This window comes from Carcharhinus amblyrhynchos, chromosome 12, assembly GCF_965287045.1.
Source record: "Carcharhinus amblyrhynchos chromosome 12, sCarAmb.v2.hapA, whole genome shotgun sequence".
Lineage (NCBI taxonomy): Eukaryota > Metazoa > Chordata > Chondrichthyes > Carcharhiniformes > Carcharhinidae > Carcharhinus > Carcharhinus amblyrhynchos.
In genome coordinates, this window is record NC_137335.1 from 31,069,689 (window position 1) to 31,088,723 (window position 19,035).

The following is a 19,035-nucleotide window of genomic DNA, read 5'->3' on the forward strand; positions in this document are numbered from 1 at the left end:
GTGTACGGGAGGTGGATTGGCCATGCTAGGGTTCCCCTTGGTGTCCCGGGATGTGTGCAGGGTGTGGACTGGCCACACTGGGTTGCCCCTTGGTGTTCACAAATGTGTGGGTTTGGTGGGTTGCCCTTGGTGTCCCAGGAGGTGTCGGTTGGAGGGATTGGACGTGCTGAGTCGCCCCTTGGTGTCCAGCGATGTGTGCGAGAGGTGGATTTGCATGCTAAATTGGCCCTTCACGTCCCAAGATGTGCACAAGTGGTGGATTGGCCATGCTAAGTTTCCTTTGGCGTCCTAAGATGTGAATGAGAGGAGAATTAGACATGTTAAGATCCCCTTAGTGTCCCAAGATGTGTAGCTTGGGTGGATTGGCCATGCTAGGTTTCCCCTTAGTGTCCCAGGGTGTGTGGTTAGGTGAATTGGCCATGCTAAACTGCCCCTTACTCGTCCAAGATGTGTAGGTTATGTGGATTGGCCATGCTGGATTGCCCCTTGGTGTCCCAGGGTGTGTACAGGAGGTGTGTAGGCCAGGCTAGGTTGCCCTTGGTGTCCCAAGATGTGTACGAGGGTTGGGTTGGCCATGCTAGATTGTCCCTTAGTGCCCAAGATGTTTGGAGTGCTGAACTGGCCATGCTAAATTCCCATTCGTGTCCCAGGATGTGTACGGGAGGTGGACTGGCCATGCTGAATTGCCACTTTGTGTCCCGCGATGTTCGCGAGATGTGGGTTGACCAGGCTAGTGTTCCTCTGGCGCCCTAGGATGTGGCTGGGAGGAGGGTTGGACGTGTTGGGGTCCTCTTGGTGTCCCAGGATGTGTGGGTTGGGTGGATTGGCCATGCTGAATGTCCTTGTGTCAGGAGATGTGTGGGTTCATTTGTTTGGCCGTGCCAAGTTGCCTCTTGGTGTCCCGGGATATGTGGGTTGTGTGGATTGGCCATGCAAATGGCCACTTGGAGTCTCAGGGTGTGTGGTTTGGGTGGATTGGCTATGCTGGATTGCACCTTAGTGTCCCAAGATGTAGACAAGAGATGGATTGGCCACACTGAATTGCCCCTTTGTGTTCCAAGATGTGCACGAGATGTAGATTGGCCATGGTAAATTGCCGCTTCATGACCCAAGATGTGTGCCAGATGTGGATTGAACATGCTAAATTAACTTTAGCAGCCCAAGATGTGGATGAGAGGAGAATTGGACATGTTAATGTCCCCATAGTGTCTGAAGATGTATAGGTTCCATTTATTGGCCATGCTAAATTGCTCCTTGGTGTCCCAAGATGTGTATGAGTGGTGGATTGGCCATGCTAAATTGCCCCTTAATGTTCCAAGGTGTGTTTGAGAAGTGGATTGACCATGCTAAACTGCCCCTCTTTCCCAAGAAGTTTACGTGGATTGGCGATGCTAAATTGCACCTTTGAATCCCAAGATGTGCAGGTTAGGTGTATTGGCCAGGCTAAATTGCCTCTGACTGTCCCAAGATGTGTCGATTAAGTGGATTGGCCAAGCTAAATTGCCCTTAGTGTCCCAAGATGTGTACGAGAGGTGGATTGGCAAGACCAAATTGCCCCTTCATGTCAACATGAGATCATGTTGCAACTGTACAAAACTCTGGTGCGGTCGCACTTGGAGTATTGCGTACAGTTCTGGTCGTTGCATTATAAGAAAGATGTGGAAGCATTGGAAAGGGTGCAGAGGGGGTTTACCAAGATGTTGCCTGGTATGGTGGGAAGGTCTTATGAGGAGAGGCTGAGGGACTTGAAGTTGTTTTTGTTAGAGAGAAGGAGGTTAAGAGGTGACCTGATTGAGGCATGAGGAAGATGCTCAGAGGGTTAGATAGGGTGGCCAGTGAGAGCCTTTTTCCTTGGATGGTGATGGCTAACACAAGGGGACATAGCTTTAAATTGAGGGGTGATAATTATAGGACGGATGTCAGAGGTAGGTTCTTTACTCAGAGGGTAGTAAGGGCGTGGAATGGCCTGCCTGCAGCAGTTGTAGACTCGCCAACTATAAGGGCATTCAAATGGTCATTGGATAGGCGTATGGATAACATTGGAATAGTTTAGGTTAGAGGGTCATTAGATTGGTTCCACTGGTTGGCGCAACATCGAGGGCTGAAGGGCCTGTACTGCGCTGTAATGTTGTATGTCCTCTATTATTTTGTAAATTGAGTTTGTGTCTCCTTTGTGCCCTGTTTGTGAACAGAGCTCCCACTTACCTGACGAAGGGACAGCGCTCTGTAAGCTAGTGGCTTTTGCTACCAAATAAATCTGTTGGACTTTAACCTGGTGTTGTGAGACTTCTCACTCCATTGGCACCATGGCAGCCTTGAGCCAGGACTTTGAGCGCTTGCGCCTGACGTGTGGCTGTGCGTGCGGCCGGCCGGCGGTTGTGTGATGGCCATGTAAGGATTGAGTGACAGGAAGAAACAAGCAGAGTGTATTCGGGATTATGGAGTTGTAAGTTCAAAAGTCTGGCTTTCATGTTTTGGGACAAGGGGAGTGAGACGGTTCCCAGCTGCTGTTCCCACTCCAGCTCCCGGAGTAGTAACAGCGGTTCCCGGTTCACCAGGGAGCCGGTGGCTGGGGCCTACACCGCCGGGCAGAGAGCGGACCTGAGGGGGGCGGGAAGGCAACGGTGGAAATTCAATCAGTTGGCGCTCCCAGTTTTGCAGCCTGGAAAAATGCGTTAGGTTTGGTTCTAAGATAACATGTTGTATGAAAAAGCTAAATGCAGAATATTCAACTTCTGGAATAGGACAAGGATCATTAACTAATTAAAAACTAAATTTACGATTGATATGCGGAAGTTCTACGTCACGCACGAACTGAATCTCAGGGTGGAATTGTAGAGGTGAAAACCGTAATAATTCAGTTTCTGACAAGAGTAGGAACATTCGAAGATCCAGTTGTCATGTTTCCCAATGGGGACATAAATACTGTTCAGTATTTATCTCCGTTTGTGAAATTTCGGTCTCTCGTTAAAACGTTTGTAGCTTTCACTGCCCAATAAACAGCTGGATAGTGGGAGGAGCTACCACATCCGTGGAGTAGTAAAATTTTGGTAAGCTAATCGAAAAGGTGCATGATAAGTGAGTTATCGGTGAAATAAAACTTCAGCAAAAATTAAACTATTTTAATCTGTACTGGTAAGAACTGCAAATCAAATGCTTTCGTGAAATTTCCTGCCAAAATGCTTCCTAGCCTTCTGTTGGAATCAAGCTTTTAACTTTGATCATTCCTTAGACTTTGCAGCTTTTTAGAGGTGACTGGTATTTTGGGGACACGGAATATTAATTACCAGATTGTTAGTTCAGAAGAAGTTTTGTACATATTTGCTACAATCTTAAAAGGGGTAGTCAATATTTTTCTTATTCCTGTACCAATCTTGTATCAGTAATGTTATTGAAACATAAGAACATAAGAAATAGGAGCAGGAGTAGGCCATCTAGCCCCTCAAGCCTGCCCCGCCATTCAATAAGATCATGGCTGATCTGTCGTGTCTCAGTTCCACATTCCCGCCCTCTCCCCATAACCATTAATCCCCTTGCCTATCAAAAACGTATCAACCCGCATCTTAAATATATTTAGTGAGGCAGCCTCCACCACTTCAACGGGCAGAGAATTCCAGAGATTCACCACCCTTTGAGTGAAGAAGTTCCTCCTTAACTCTGTTCTAAACCCCCCCCCCCCCCCCCCCTTTATCTTGAGGCTGTGCCCTCTAGTCCTACTGTCCTTTCTGAGCGGCAAGAGCCTCTCCACCTCTATCCTATCCATCCCATTCATCATCTTGTATGTCTCAATGCTATCTCCCCTTATTCTTCTAAACTCTAACGAGTACAAGCCTAGTTTATTCAGCCTCTCCTCATAGTTCAACCCCCTCAACGCCGGTATCAGCCTAATAAACCTCCTCTGCACTCCCTCCAAGGCCAAAATATCCTTGCGTAAGTGCGGCAACCAAAACTGCACACAGTACTCCAGCTGCGGCAGGACTTCCCTACTTTTATATTCAATCCCCCTCGCTATGAAGGCCAGCATCCCATTTGCCTTCCTGACCACCTGCTGCACCTGCAGGCTGGGTTTTTGCAACTCATGCACAAGGACCCCGAGGTCCCTCTGCACCGTTGCATGCTGCAGTTTTTCGCCATGTAAGTAATAGTCCTTCCTACCAAAGTGAACAACTTCACATTTGCCAACATTAAATTCCATTTGCCAGTTCCTGGCCCATTCGCCCAGCCTATCTAGATCCTTCTGCAGACTCCACACCCTCCGCACAATTTGCCGTTCCACCAATCTTGGTGTCATCAGCAAATTTCGACACCATACACTCGGATCCCTCCTCCAGTTCATCTATATAAATGGTAAATAGCTGAGGCCCCAGCACCGACCCCTGGGGCACTCCACTAGTCACCAACTGCCAATCCGAATAGCACCCATTGACCCCCACTCTCTGCCTCCTATTTGACAGCCAATCCCCTATCCACGCTAACACCCTACCCCCAACTCCATGCCCCCTTACCTTCTGTAATAACCTCTTGTGTGGCACCTTATCAAACGCCTTCTGAAAATCAAGAAACACCACATCCACCGGCCCTCCTCTATCCACCGCCCTAGACACATCCTCATAGAACTCCAATAAATTTGTCAGACACGACTTTCCCTTAACGAAACTGTGCTGCGTCTGCTCTATCAAACAATTCTCCTCAAGATGCCTCGCTATTTTCTCCTTGATCACGGATTCTAACATTTTACCTACAACAGACGTTAAACTAACCGGCCTATAATTCCCTGCCTTTTGCCTGCCACACTTCTTAAACAATGGCGTAACATTATCCGTTTTCCAATCTTCCGGCACTTCCCCGGAATCCAGCGACGTTTGGAAAATAATCACCAAGGCATCCACTATCACCTCTGCCATTTCTTTCAGAACCCTTGGATGCATTCCATCCAGTCCTGGGGACTTGTCCACAATCAGTCCCTCCAGTCTGTCGAGCACTGCCTCTCTAGTAACAATAATGTCAATAACGTTCAGTAGCTGGTGGAGAACATGATATTGAACTATGTGATAACTGAGTGTTGTGTTTCTCATCTGAGCTTGGGGAAAAATGTAGTTTTTTTAGCTAACAATGAACTTGACTGTTGATGTTTATGGTATGTTTGCTTCATGGCTGAGAAATCTTGGATAGTTGGTTTCTAGAAGATTTTAGGCAGGAAAGAATTAGATTTAAAAATCTTACATGGCAAGTCACTGTAGGTTTGGGCTGCTAATGACACAGTGAGGGAAAAGAAGCATCTAGGATCTGAAAAAACAAGGCAAGCAACTATATTTCTTTGGATCAGAATGAAAAATTGTAGCATTTATCACAAGGAATAAGAAGGAAGTGCAAATTAAAGTGTGTGCTATGATCCCAGTCGGTGTCATAACTGGATGGGAGGATCCCAGAATGGAATCTGAGCTCAAAAGATTATAAGTTTTTGAATTTTGATTTTACCAAATGTGGAGGAAACAAAGAATAAGAGGACTGCTAATTAGTTTTTAACAAAACATGTATAAAACATTAAAAAAATTGATTTTAATACTCTATTCAGCAACTGTTTATTCCTGTCTGGCAGAAAAGAAAAATGGGTAAGAGGGCATGGCTTATGAAGGAAATTAGAGAGAGTATACGATCTAAAGAAGAAGCATACAGATTAGCTAAGAAAAATAATAGGTCTGAGGATGAGAGCAGTTTAGAATTCAGCAAAGAAGGGTCAAGGGATTGATTAAAAAGGGGAAAGTAAGCTTGCAGGGAACATAAAGACTGACACCCTAAGAGTTTCTATAGATATGTGAAGAGAAGGAGGTTGGTGAAGACAACTGTAGGTTCCCTACAGACAGAAAGGAGGAATGTATAATAGGGGACAAAGAAATAGTCAAGGAACTGAATGCCTTCTTCACCACTCACTCCACCTGTGACTCTATTTTCAAAGAGCTATGAACATATACCCCTAGATCTGTTTGGTCTGTAACTCTCCCCAACACCCTACTATTAACTGACTAAGCCCTGCCCTGGTTCAATCCACCAAAATGCATCACCTCACATTTATCTAAATTAAGCTCCATCTGCCATTCGGCAGCTCACTGGCCCAATTGATCAAGATCCTGTTGCAATCGGAGATAACTTTCTTCACTGTCCACTGTGCCACCAATCTTGGTGTCATCTGTAAACTTAACTAACCATACTTTGATTCTGTCTTTACAAAAGAGAACACAAATCAAATGCCAGAAATGTTGGAGAATGTAAGATTTAGTGAGAGGAAGAACTGAGGGATATCAATATTAGTAGAGAAATGGTGCTGGGAAAATTGATGGGATTGAAGGCAGATACATCCCCAGGGCCTGATAATCTACATCCCAGACTACTTAAGGAAGTGAAAGGAATTAGTGGATTCATTGGTGGTCATCTTCCAGGATTCTGTAGATTCTGGAACAGTTCCTGCAGATTGGAGGCTAATGTTACTTCAGTATTCAAAAAGGACTGAGAGAGAAAAGAGGAAATAAGCTTAACATCAGTAGTAGGAAAATCGTTGAATCCATTGTTAAGGACTTTATAGCAGAACATTTGGAAAGCAGCTGCAGAATCAGACAGACTCATGGATTTATGAACGGGAAATCATGCTTCGTAAATCTGTTGGAAATATTTGTAGATGTGACTAGAAGAGTTGACGAGGGAACCAGTAGATGTGGTATATTTGGATTTAGAGTTAGAGTTTTATAGCATGGAAACAGGCCCTTTGGCACAACTTGTCCATGCTGCCTTTTTTTTTAAACCCCTAAATTAATCCCAATTGCCCGCATTTGGCACATATCCCTCTATACCCATTTTACCCATGTAACTGTCCAAATGCTTTTTAAAAGACAAAATTATACCTGCCTCCACTATTATCTCTGGCACCTTGTTCCAGACACTCGTGAGCCCCTGTGAAAAAATTGCCCCTCTGGACACTTTTGTATCTCTCCTTTCTCACCTTAAACTTATGCCGTCTAGTTTTAGACTCCCCTATCTTTGGGAAAAGATATTGACTATCTTGCTGATCTGTGCCCCTCATTATTTTGTAGTCCTCTATAAGATCATCCATCAACCATCTACACTCCAGCAAAAAAAAGCCCCAGTCTATCCAGCCTCTCCTTATAACTCAAATCATCAAGTCCTGGGAGAATCCTAGTGATCTTCTCTGCACTCTTTCTAGTTTAATAATATTCTTTCTTTAATAGGATGACAGAACTGTACACAGTATTCCAAATGTGGCCTTATCAATGTCTTGCACAACTTCAACAAGACATCCCAACTCCTGTATTCAGTGTTCTGGCCAATGAAACTAAGCATGCCGAACGCCTTCTTCACCACTCAGTTCAACTGTGACTCCACTTTCAAAGAGCTATGAACATGTGCCCCTAGATCTGTTCGTTCTGTAACTCTCCCCAACGCCCTACCATTAACTGAGCAAGTCCTGCCCTGGTTCAATCCACCAAAATGCATCACCTCACATTTGTCTAAATTAAACCCCATCTGATATTCAGCAGCTCACTGGCCCAATTGACCAAAATCCTGCTGCAATCGGAGATAACTTTCTTCGGTGTCCGCTATGCCATCAATCATGGTGTCATCTGCAAACTTACTAATGATGCCTCCTATATTCTCATCCAAATCATTAATATAAATGACAAATAACAGTGGACCCAGCACTGATCCCTGAGGCACACTGCTGGTGTAAGGCCTCCAATTTGAAAAGCAACCCTCTACAACCACCCTCTGGCTTTTGCCTAGAAGTGGATATGCCGGCGTTGGACTGGCGTAAACACAGTAAAAAGTCTGACAACACCAGGTTTTAGTCCAACCTATTTATTTGATAATATACTCGCAAGCTTTCGGGTTAGCCCCTTCGTCAGGTGAATGGAGAGTTCTGGCCTCAGACAGAGCATATAAAGCACAGACAGTTTAGAGATTACTGATTAGAATGCGAATCCTTACACCTAAACCTTCAGGAGAACAGTGACCACAATACCACACAACCCTGCCACAGCAACCTCTGCAAGACATGCCAGATCATCGACATGGATACCATCATCACACGTGAGAATACCGTCCACCAGGTACATGGTAAATACTCTTGCAACTCGGCCAACATTGTCTACCTGATACGTTGCAAGAAAGGATGTCCTGAAGCATGGTACATTGGGGAGACCATGCAGACGCTACGACAACGGATGAATGAACATCGCTCGACAGTCACCAGGCAAGACTGTTCCCTTCCTGTTGGCGAACACTTCAGTGGTCACGGGCATTCAGCCTCTGACCTTCGGGTAAGCATTCTCCAAGGCGGCCTTCACGACACACGACAGCGCAGAGTCGCTGAACAGAGACTGATAGCCAAGTTCCGCGCACATGAGGATGGTCTCAACAGGGATCTTGGGTTCATGTCGCACTATCTGTAACCCCCGTGACTTGCCTGGGTTTGCAAAACCTCACTTACTGTACTGTCTGGAGACAATACACATCTCTTTAAACTGTGATCAGTGCTCCTTCCACTCACATTATCAGCCACTTCAGGTCTTGAACAGCACGTTAGGTGTAAGGATTCGCATTCTAATCAGTAATCTCTAAACTGTCTGTGCTTTATATGCTCTGTCTGAGGCCAGAACTCTCCATTCACCTGACGAAGGGGCTAACCCGAAAGCTTGCGAGTATATTATCAAATAAATCGGTTGGACTAAAACCTGGTGTTGTCAGACTTTTTACTGTGTTTTTGCCTAGAAGCCAATTTTATATCCATTTAGATAGCTCACTCTTGATCCTGGAGAAACTTTCAGAAAGTGTTTGATAAAGTCCTGCACAAAAGCTTATCTTGCAAGATTAAAGCACGTGGGATTGGGGGAAGTGTATTGAGATGGGTAGAAAACTGCTTGGCAGAGAGGAATGATGTGGAGATGCCGGCGTTGGACTGGGGTAAACACAGTAAGAAGTCTGACAACACCAGGTTTAAGTCCAACCGATTTATCTGATAGTAAACTCACAAGCTTTCGAAGTTCCCCTTTTCGTCAGGTGAATGAAGAGTTCTAGCCTCAGACAGAGCATATAAAGCACAGACAGTTTACAGATTACTGATTAGAATGTGAATCTTTACACCTAACCTGCTATTCAAGTCTTAATGTGGCTAACAATGTGAATGGAAGGAGCACTGGGCATAGGTTAAAGAGATGTGTATTGTCTCCAGACAGTATAGTAAGTGAGGTTTTACAAACCCAGGCAAGTCATGGGGGTTACAGACAGTGCGACGTGAACCCAAGATCCCTGTTCAGACCGTCCTCGTGTGTGGAACTTGGCTATCAGTCTCTGCTGAGCGACTCTGCGCTGTTGTATGTCGTGCTCAGAAAAAGGACAGAGGGACCTCGGGGTCCTTGTGCATGAGTCGCAAAAACCCAGCCTGCAGGTGCAGCAGGTGGTCAGGAAGGCGAATGGGATGCTGGCCTTCATAGCGAGGGGGATTGAATATAAAAGTAGGGAGGTCTTGCTGCAGCTGTATAGGGCATTGGTGAGGCCGCAGCTGGAGTACTGTGTGCAGTTTTGGGCGCCGCACCTGCGCAAGGATATTTTGGCCTTGGAGGGAGTGCAGAGGAGGTTTACTAGGCTGATACCGGAGTTGAGGGGGTTGAGCTATGAGGAGAGGCTGAATAAACTAGGCTTGTACTCGTTAGAGTTCAGAAGAATGAGGGGAGATCTCATTGAGACGTATAAGATGATGAATGGGATGGATAGGATAGAGGTGGAAAGACTCTTCCCGCTCAAAAAAGACAGTAGGACTAGGGGGCACAGCCTCAAGATAAAGGGGGGGCAGTTCAGAACGGAGTTGAGGAGGAACTTCTTCACTCAAAGGGTGGTGAATCTCTGGAATTCTCTGCCCGTTGAAGTGGTGGAGGCTGCCTCGCTAAATATTTTTAAGAAGCGGGTTGATGGGTTTTTGATAAGAGAGGGGATTAAGGGTTATGGGGAGAGGGCGGGAAAGTGGAACTGAGCCACGACAGATCAGCCATGATCTTATTGAATGGCGGGGCAGGCTCGAAGGGCCAGATGGCCTACTCCTGCTCCTATTTCTTATGTTCTTATGACTGGGGGCACAGCCTCAAGATAAAGGGGGGGGCGGTTTAGAACGGAGTTGAGGAGGAACTTCTTCACTCAAAGGGTGGTGAATCTCTGGAATTCTCTGCCCGTTGAAGTGGTGGAGGCTGCCTCGCTAAATATTTTTAAGACGCGGGTTGATGGGTTTTTGATAAGTGAGGGGATTAAGGGTTATGGGGAGAGGGCGGGAATGTGGAACTGAGCCACGACAGATCAGCCATGATCTTATTGAATGGCGGGGCAGGCTCAAAGAGCTAGATGGCCTACTCCTGCTCCTATTTCTTATGTTCTTATGTGGTGGCTACCTTGGAGAATGCTTACCTGAAGGTCAGAGGCCGAATGCCCGTGACCACTGAAGTGTTCGCCAATAGGAAGGGAACAGTCTTGCCTGGTGATTGTTGAGCGATGTTCATTCATCTGTTGTCATAGCGTCTGCATGGTCTCCCCAATGTACCATGCTTCGGGATATTCTTTCTTGCAACATATTAGGTAGACAACGTTGGCCGAGTTGCAAGAGTATGTACCGTATACCTGGTGGATGGTATTCTCACGTGTGATGATGTCATCCATGTCGATGATCTGGCATGTCTTGTGGAGGTTGCTGTGGCAGGGTTGTGTGGTATTGTGGTCACTGTTCTCCTGAAGGCTGGGTTGTTTGCTGCGAACAATGGTCTGTTTTGAGGTTGCGTGGTTGTCTGAAGGCAAGAAGTGGGGGTGTGGGGATGGCCCTGGCGACAAGTTCGTCTTCATCGATGATATGTAGCTTCTCCGCTCCAGGGAAGTACTGGACGACGAGGGGTACTCTGTCCACCGTGTCCTGTGTTTGTCTTCTGAGGAGGTCGGTGTGGTTTTTTGCTGTGGCGCATCGGAACTGTCGATTGATGAGTCGAGCGCTATTTCCTGTTCTTATGAGGGCATCTTTCAGTGTCTGGAGGTATCTGTCACGATCCTCCTCATCTGAGCAAAAGGAAACATAGAGTAGGGATTAATGGGTGCTTTTCAAATTGGCAGGCAGTAACTAGTGGGGTGCCACAAGGTTCGGTGCTAGGACCCCAGCCATTCACAATATAAATGATTTGGATGAGGGAACAAAATGTAACATTTCAAAGTTTGTAGATGATACCAAGTTGGATGGGAGGGTGAACTGTGACGAATGCAGAGATCCTTCAGCATGATTTGGACAGGTTGGGTGAGTGGGCAAATGAATGGCAGATGCAGTATAATTTGGATAAATGTGAGGTTATTCACTTTGGAAACAAAAACGAGAAGGCAGATTATTACCTGATGGCTGTAAGTTGGGAGAGGGGAGTGTGCAGCAGGACCTGGGTGACCTTGTGCACTAATCACTGAAGGTAAGCATACAGGTGCAGCAGAGAGTAAAGAAGGCAAATGGCATGTTGGCCTTCATTGCGAGAGGTTTTGAGTACAGGAGCAGGGATGTGTTGTTGCAATTATTCAGGGCCTTGGTGAGGCCACACCTAGAGTATTGTGTGCAGTTTTGCTCTCCTTTTCTGAGGAAGGATGTTCCTGCTCTCAAGGGAGTGCAGTGAAGGTTTACCAGGCTTATCCCAGGGATGGCAGGACTGATGTATGAGGAGAGGATTGTTTTCCTGGAGCTCAAACGAATGAGGGGTCATCTCATAGAGACTTATAAAATTGTAACAGGACTAGACAGGCTAGATGCGGGGAGGGTATTCCCAATGGTGGGGGAGTCTAGAACCAGGGGCCACAGTCTGAGGATTCAGGTTAGACCATTTAGGACAGAGGTGAGGAGATATTTCTTCACCCAAGGAGTGGTGAGCCTGTGGAATTCATTACCACAGGAAGTCATTGATGCCAAAACATTGAATGTATTCAAGTGGTGGCTGGAAAGCACTTGGGCGAATGGGATCAAAGGTTAAGGGGAGAAAGCAAGATTAGGTTTATGAGCCTAATGATATTACTAACCTTATTGAGTTTTTTGAGAAAGTGACCAAAGAGGTGGATGGGGGTTACTAACGCCTTACTAAAATCCATATATACCACGTCAACTGCCTTGGAGTACTGTGTGCAGTTCTGGTCCCCACATTACAGGAAGGATGTGGAGGCTTTGGAGAGGGTGCAGAGGAGGTTTACCAGGATGTTGCCTGGTATGGAGGGGAGGTCCTATGAGGAGAGACTGAGGGATTTGGGGTTGTTTTCGCTAGAAAGAAGGCGGCTAAGAGGGGATCTTATTGAAACATATAAAATGATTAGAGGTTTAGATAGGGTGGATAGTGATAGCCTTTTTCCTCGGATGGAGAAAGCTAGCACGAGGAGGCATGGCTTTAAATTAAGGGGGGGTAGTTATAGGACGGATGTCAGGGGTAGGTTCTTTACCCAGCGGGTGGTGAGGGATTGGAATGCCCTGCCTGCTGCAGTTGTAAATGCGCCTAGTTTGGGGGCGTTTAAGAGATCCATGGATAGGTTTATGGACGAAAAGGGATTGGTTTAGATTAGTGGGTCATTGTTTTTTAACTGGTCGGCGCAACATCGTGGGCCGAAGGGCCTGTTCTGCGCTGTAATGTTCTATGTTCTAATAAATGGTGGAGCAGGCTTGAAGGGCCAAATGGCCTCCTCCTGCAGAACATCTTCTGTTTTAGCTTAACACTTACAGACAGGCTTTAGGTTACTATAGATAATGAAATACAATTGAAGTCACAATAATCTCATCAGCACACAAAATCAGTATTTGTGGATTTCTCCTCAGAATCCCCCCAGGTGATTGTCATATGAGAGGGTCTAAATTCCACTTCTAGAAATAGACCTTAAGTATTTAAGTATAGACCTTAAGCATTTTAAAATTTACTTTGTGTTTTCCAAAGACCCAATTGGCTTCCACTTCACCTTTGGCAAAGACTCATTGCTGGGATTTCAAACCAACTCTTTGTCCCTTCCATGAGATCACTTTTAGGTCTCAGTCACTAATTTGCTATTTGTTCACAGACAATAATAAAACAATTACTGAAGTTACTTTTAGAAAACCTTTTTCTAGTTGATCTCGAATCTTTCCTGACTTTTCCTCATTGTTTGAACAGACATCTGTTCTCCAGTAGTCTTGGATGACTGAGTTTTAGATGATCCAAAATCATCACCATTACAATTCTCAGCATCAAGCAGATCTGAGTGAAGCATCCTCTCTCTCTTCCAGTATTCAGCTCAACTGACTAGTTTTGCTGCAGATTTCTGCACAAAAGGGAGCTTTCTACTTCTCCGATAGGTTGCTTGGTAATTATCGGAAGTGAGCTTTCTGAAACTCTAAAAACACGCTAGAGTCTTGGTTGAACAAAGAACAAAAACATCCCAAGAAACAGGCCCTTCGGCCCAACGAGCCCGCGCCGCCATCTTAACACCACCAGTCCCCCCCTCCACCCATGACCCTTATCTAATGTTTTGTGGCCATCCACATTGAGGGAAACTAATTTAGGGACAATTTATTACTGCCAATCAGCCTAATAGCACATCTTTGGGGTGTGGGAGGAAACTGGAGCACCCGGAGAAAACCCACGCAAGCACGGGGAGAATGCGCAAACTCCCACAGACACCGGCCCAAATCCATGTGTCTGCACAGCAATCAGTGATAGTCACTGACCTGTCGTCTTGCCCAGTATCTGGCCCAGTTTAAGCACACACTAACGACATGAAGCACTAGGCCAATCTCGAACAACCAAGAGCAGCCCAAGTACAACTCATCGTGTGTATGCCCCTCGTTGGACACAAGGTGGACCGACTTAAAATCTGTGAATGAAAAAGAGAAAAAAAACATTATTATTGTACCCTATCCATTTACCTTACCAGGGACGCCCCAATGCTAATGACCCTTGTTTAAAACAATCTCCTATATCCACCCATCTCCAACCCACTCCTAAACAACTCTAGGGTGTTTGCCTCCACCACCTTACTTGGCAGATCATTCCATACCCCCACTACCCTCTGTGTGAAAAACCTCCCTCTAATATCTGTGTTATACCTCTCCCCCCTCACCTTAAGCCCATGGCCCCTTGTCCTGTGTGTCTCCACCGTAGGAAATAGCTTACCTCTGTTTACTCTATCTATACCCTTCATAATCTTATATACCTCTATTAGATCTCCCCTCAGTCGGCGTCTTTCAAGGGAAGAGAGCCCCAATTTATTCAATCTTTCCTCATACCCCAGTCCTTCCATACCAGGCGACATCCTGGTGAACCTCTTCTGCACTCTCTCCAGAGTCTCCACGTCCTTCTGGTAGTAAGGCGACCAGAACTGGACGCAGTACTCTTAAGTGCGGCCTAACCAACGTTCTATACAATGTTGGAAATTGAAATGAAACCCCCACACAGACAAACATTGTTTGCTCAGTCTGAAAACTAATCACAGCTTCCATGCCAGCACAGAAACATTAAATTAAATGATTTGTACCTTATTTCTAATGTTTATCCCTACAAATATGAATGCTAAATGGGATAGAAACATAGAAACACAGAAAAACTACAATACAGGCCCTTCGGCCCACAAAGTTGTGCCAAACGTGTCCCTAAATGGGATAGGTTTTGAACAGATCTAGCAACTTAAAACTGGGCGTCCATGAAGCGCTGTTAGCTGCCAAATTTGTATACAACCACAATCAGTAGTCTCACAGCCTGGCATATCTCCCATTCTATTCTTACTGTCAAGCTGTGAGATCATCCTTGGTTCAGTGAAGAGGGGAGGAGCAGTTCCAAACATATCTAAAAATGAGGTATTAATCTGGTGAAGATACAAGACTCTTGAAGACGCAGTAGATGAAGCTAACAGAATCCTCAACTAATGGGTCAGATCTAAGCTCTGCAGTCCTGTCACAAAAGAACATAAGAACATAAGAAATAGGAGCAGGAGTAGGCCATCTAGCCCTTCGAGCCTGCCCCGCCATTCAATAAGATCATGGCTGATCTGTCGTGGCTCAGTTCCACCTTCCCGCCCTCTCCCCATAACCCTTAATCCCCTCTCTTATCAAAAACCCATACATCCAGTCATCAATAATTTTGGACAATTAACTAAGAAGAAGGAGGCCCCACAAAGATCCCTAACCTCAATAATGGAGGCACCCAGCACATTAGTGTTATAGACAAGGCTAACGCATTTGTAGCCATCTGTAGCCAGAAGTGCTGGGTGTCTGACCCATCTCTTCCTCCTTCTGAGGTCCCCAGCATCACAGATGTCAGTCTTCAGCCAATTCACTTCACTCCTTGTGATATGGAGTGAAGTGAATTGGCAGCAGCACGGTAAAGTGATATGGGTGGCACAGTGGTTAGCATTGCTGCTTCACAGTGCCAGGGACCCGGGTTCAATTATTGGCTTGGGTCACTGTCTGTGTGGAGTTTGCACATTCTCCCCAGGTCTGCGTGTGTTTCCTGCGGGTGCTCCGGTTTCTCCTCTCAGTCCAAAGGTGTGCAGGTTAGGTGGATTGGCCATGCTAAATTGCCTCTTAGGGGAACTAGCTAGGGTAAATGCATGGAATTATGAGGATAGGGCCTATGTGAGATTATGGTTGGTGCAGATTTGACGGGCCTAATAGTCTCCTTCTGCACTGTAGGATTATATATTAAACCATGGCTGAAGGTACTGTGTACTGCAGAGGCTATAGACCCTGACAATATTCAGCAACAGTACCAAAGACTTGAACTCCAGAACTTAGTTAATCTACAACATTGGCAATTGCCTGGCAGTGTGGAAAATAAACATAGAACATTACAGCACAGTACAGGCCCTTCGGCCCTCGATGTTGCGCCGACCAGTGGAACGAATCTAATGACCCTCTAACCTAAACTATTCCAATGTTATCCATATGCCTATCCACTGACCATTTGAATGCCCTTAAAGTTGGCGAGTCCACAACTGCTGCAGGCAGGGCATTCCACGACCTTACTACCCTCTGAGTAAAGAACCTACCTCTGACATCCGTCCTATAACTACCACCCCTTAATTTAAAGCTATGTCCCCTTGTGTTAGCCATCATCATCCAAGGAAAAAGGCTCTCACTGTCCACCCTATCCAATCCTCTGATCATCTTGTATGCCTCAATTAAGTCACCTCGTAACCTTCTCTCTAATGAAAATAACCTCAAGTTCCTCAGCCTTTCCTCATAAGACCTTCCCACCATACCAGGCAACTGGTAAACCTCCTCTGCACCCTTTCCAATGCCTCCACATCTTTCTTACAATGCGGCGACCAGAACTGTACGCAGTACTCCAAGTGTGGCCGCACCAGAGTTTTGTACAGTTGTAACATGACCTCACGGCTCCGAAATTCAATCCCTCTACCAATAAAAGCTAACACACCGTACGCCTTCTTAACAACCTTATCAACCTGGGTGCCAACTTTCAGGGAGCTATGCACATGTACCCCGAGATCTCTCTGCTCGTCAACACTACTAAGAGTCCTTCCATTAGCCCTATATTCTGTACTCCTGTTACTCTTACCAAAGTGAATCACCTCGCACTTTTCCATATTAAACTCCATTTGCCACCTCTTGGCCCAGCTCTGCAACTTATCTATGTCCCAGGCCAGGTATGTATTGTTCACAAAAAACAGGTTAAACCATACCTGGCCCATGACTACCCCATAAGTCCACTCTCGATCATCAGCACAGTGATAGAAAGTGTTGTTGATAGTACCATTAAGCAGTATTTACACAGTGATAAACTGCTCACTGATGGTCAGTTTGTGTTTGGTCACTCTTAACCTTATTACAGCCTTGTTATACATGGACAGAAGAGTCTGAAGAAGACTGCAGAGATGAGGTGAGAGTGACTGCCTTTGACATAAGGCCACATTTGACCAAGTGCAGCACCAAAGAGCCCTGGCAAAACTAAAGGCAACGGAAATTAGATGATAAACTCTCCACTGGTCGGAGTCATATCTTGCAAAAGGAAGATGGTTGTAGTTATCTGTCATTTCAACCCTGGGACAATGCTGCAGGAGTACCTAGGCCCAACCATCTTCAGCTGCTTCATCAAAGAACTCTCCATCATAAGATTTGAAGTGGGATGTTCACAGTTGACTGGGCTTGTTAATGGCATAGTGGTAATGTCACTGGTCTAGTAATTCAGAGACTTAGGCTAATAGTCTTGGATAGATCAGCCATGATCTTATTGAATGGCGGGGCAGGCTCGAAGGGCTAGATGGCCTACTCCTGCTCCTGTTTCTTATGTTCTTATGTTCTTATACATGGGTTAAAATCCCACCATGGCAGCTGGTGGAATTTAACTTCAGTTAATCTGGAATATAAATGACCATGAAACTATCATCGATTATTGTTTTAAAAAAAAACCATCTCATTCACTAACATCATTTACGGAAGGAAATTGCTATACTTCTCTAGTCTGGCCCGTGACTCCAGATCCACAGCAAAAAATACTCTCAACTATCTTCTGAATGGCTGAGCAAGTCACTCAATTTATGGGCAATTAGAGATGGGCAGCAAATGCTGGCCTTGTTAGCACCACCCACATCTCATGAAAAGTACTGTATTGGGGGCAGTGTATTACGATGACTAGAATACTGATTGGTGGACAGAAAACAAGAATAGGATTAAATGGCTCTTTTTCCAAATGGCAGGCAGTGGCAGTGGGCTGCTACGATCAGTGCTGGGACTCCAGCTATTCACAATATATATTAATGATTTAAATGAGGGAACTAAATGTAATGTCCTCAAAAATGCAGATGACACAAAGATGGGTAGGAGGGTGAGCTGTAAGGAGGATGCAGAGATTCTTCAGTGAAATGTGGACAAATGATTTGAAATTTATTTCTTAATGTCACAAGTAGGTTTATATTGTAATGAAGTTATTGTGAAAATTCCCAGATGCAGTGTAATTTGGATAAATGTGAGGTTATCCACTTTGGGAGCAAAAATGGGAAGACCGATTGTTATCTGAATAGTGTGGAGATGCCGGCGTTGAACTGGGGTAACCACAGTAAGAAGTCTCACAACACCAGATTAAAGTCCAACAACTTTATTTGATAGTAAACCCACAAGCTTTTGGAATGCTGTTCCTTCATCAGCTGAGTGGAAAGTTCTGATCAGAAACAGGGCATATAAAGGTGCACACAGTTTACAGAATACTGATTACAATGCGAGTCTTTACAGCTAATCTGCTATTCAAGTCTTAAAGGTGCAGACAATGTGAGTGGAGATAGCATTAAGCAGAGGTTAAAGAGATGTGATTTGTCTCCAGACAGGACAGTAAGTGAGATGTTGCACGTTCAGGCAAGTCATGGGGATTACACATAGTGTAACATGAACCCAAGATCCCGGTTGAGGCCGTCCTCGTGTGTGCGGAATTTGGCTATCAGTCTCTGCTCAACGACTCTGCGCTGTCACGTGTTATGAAGGCTGCCTTGGAGAACGCTTACCCGAAGATCAGAGGCCGAATGCGCGTGACCGCTGAAGTGTTCGCCGACAGGAAGTGAACAGTCTTGCCTGGTGATTGTTGAGCGGTGTTCATTCATCCGTTGTCGTAGCGTCTGCATAGTTTCCCCAATGTACCATGCTTCGGGATATCAGAGGGCTCAAATGTGTGGGCCTTTTTTGTTGTCTCAGTCAAATGTTATCGTGGACGAAGTTTTGTAAATGATTGAATTTTCAATATTTTGACTTTCCTGGCGGCTTGTTGTCAGAGGGTTCATTGGAGCAGGGTAAGACGCTGGGGTGTGGAGGACTCTGATTCCCCTGGGAAGGTGGGGGGGGGGTTCCCAGTCATCGCCATGCTCAGTGTATCTGAGAGCCTGTTCCTCTACTTTCCCTCCCCCCTCTACTCCATAATCGTTTTCCCCTTTTGACTCTATTGTCCCAAGTATGTTTCATTCCTTTCTGTGCTGAAAGCTGTCCTTTCATGCTGGCGTTTGGAATGGTCC

The 19,035-nt window shown here is 45.6% G+C and overlaps 1 protein-coding gene across 3 annotated transcripts in view; it reads left to right on the forward strand.

Moving 5' to 3' along the window:
* tmem181 (transmembrane protein 181) overlaps positions 1-19,035 on the forward strand; it is a 214,792-nt gene that overhangs the window by 10,991 nt on the left and 184,766 nt on the right. Inside the window, exon 1 of one of the 3 annotated variants that reach the window (XM_080200319.1) lies at positions 2,343-2,446. The exons of the other annotated variants lie outside the window; for them this stretch is intronic. Within the exon in view, the coding sequence (XP_080056445.1) occupies positions 2,439-2,446 (8 nt within the window). The 5' untranslated portion in view covers positions 2,343-2,438. Of the gene's footprint in view, positions 1-2,342; positions 2,447-19,035 lie in introns of those variants that run through there. 3 annotated transcript variants of the gene reach the window in all.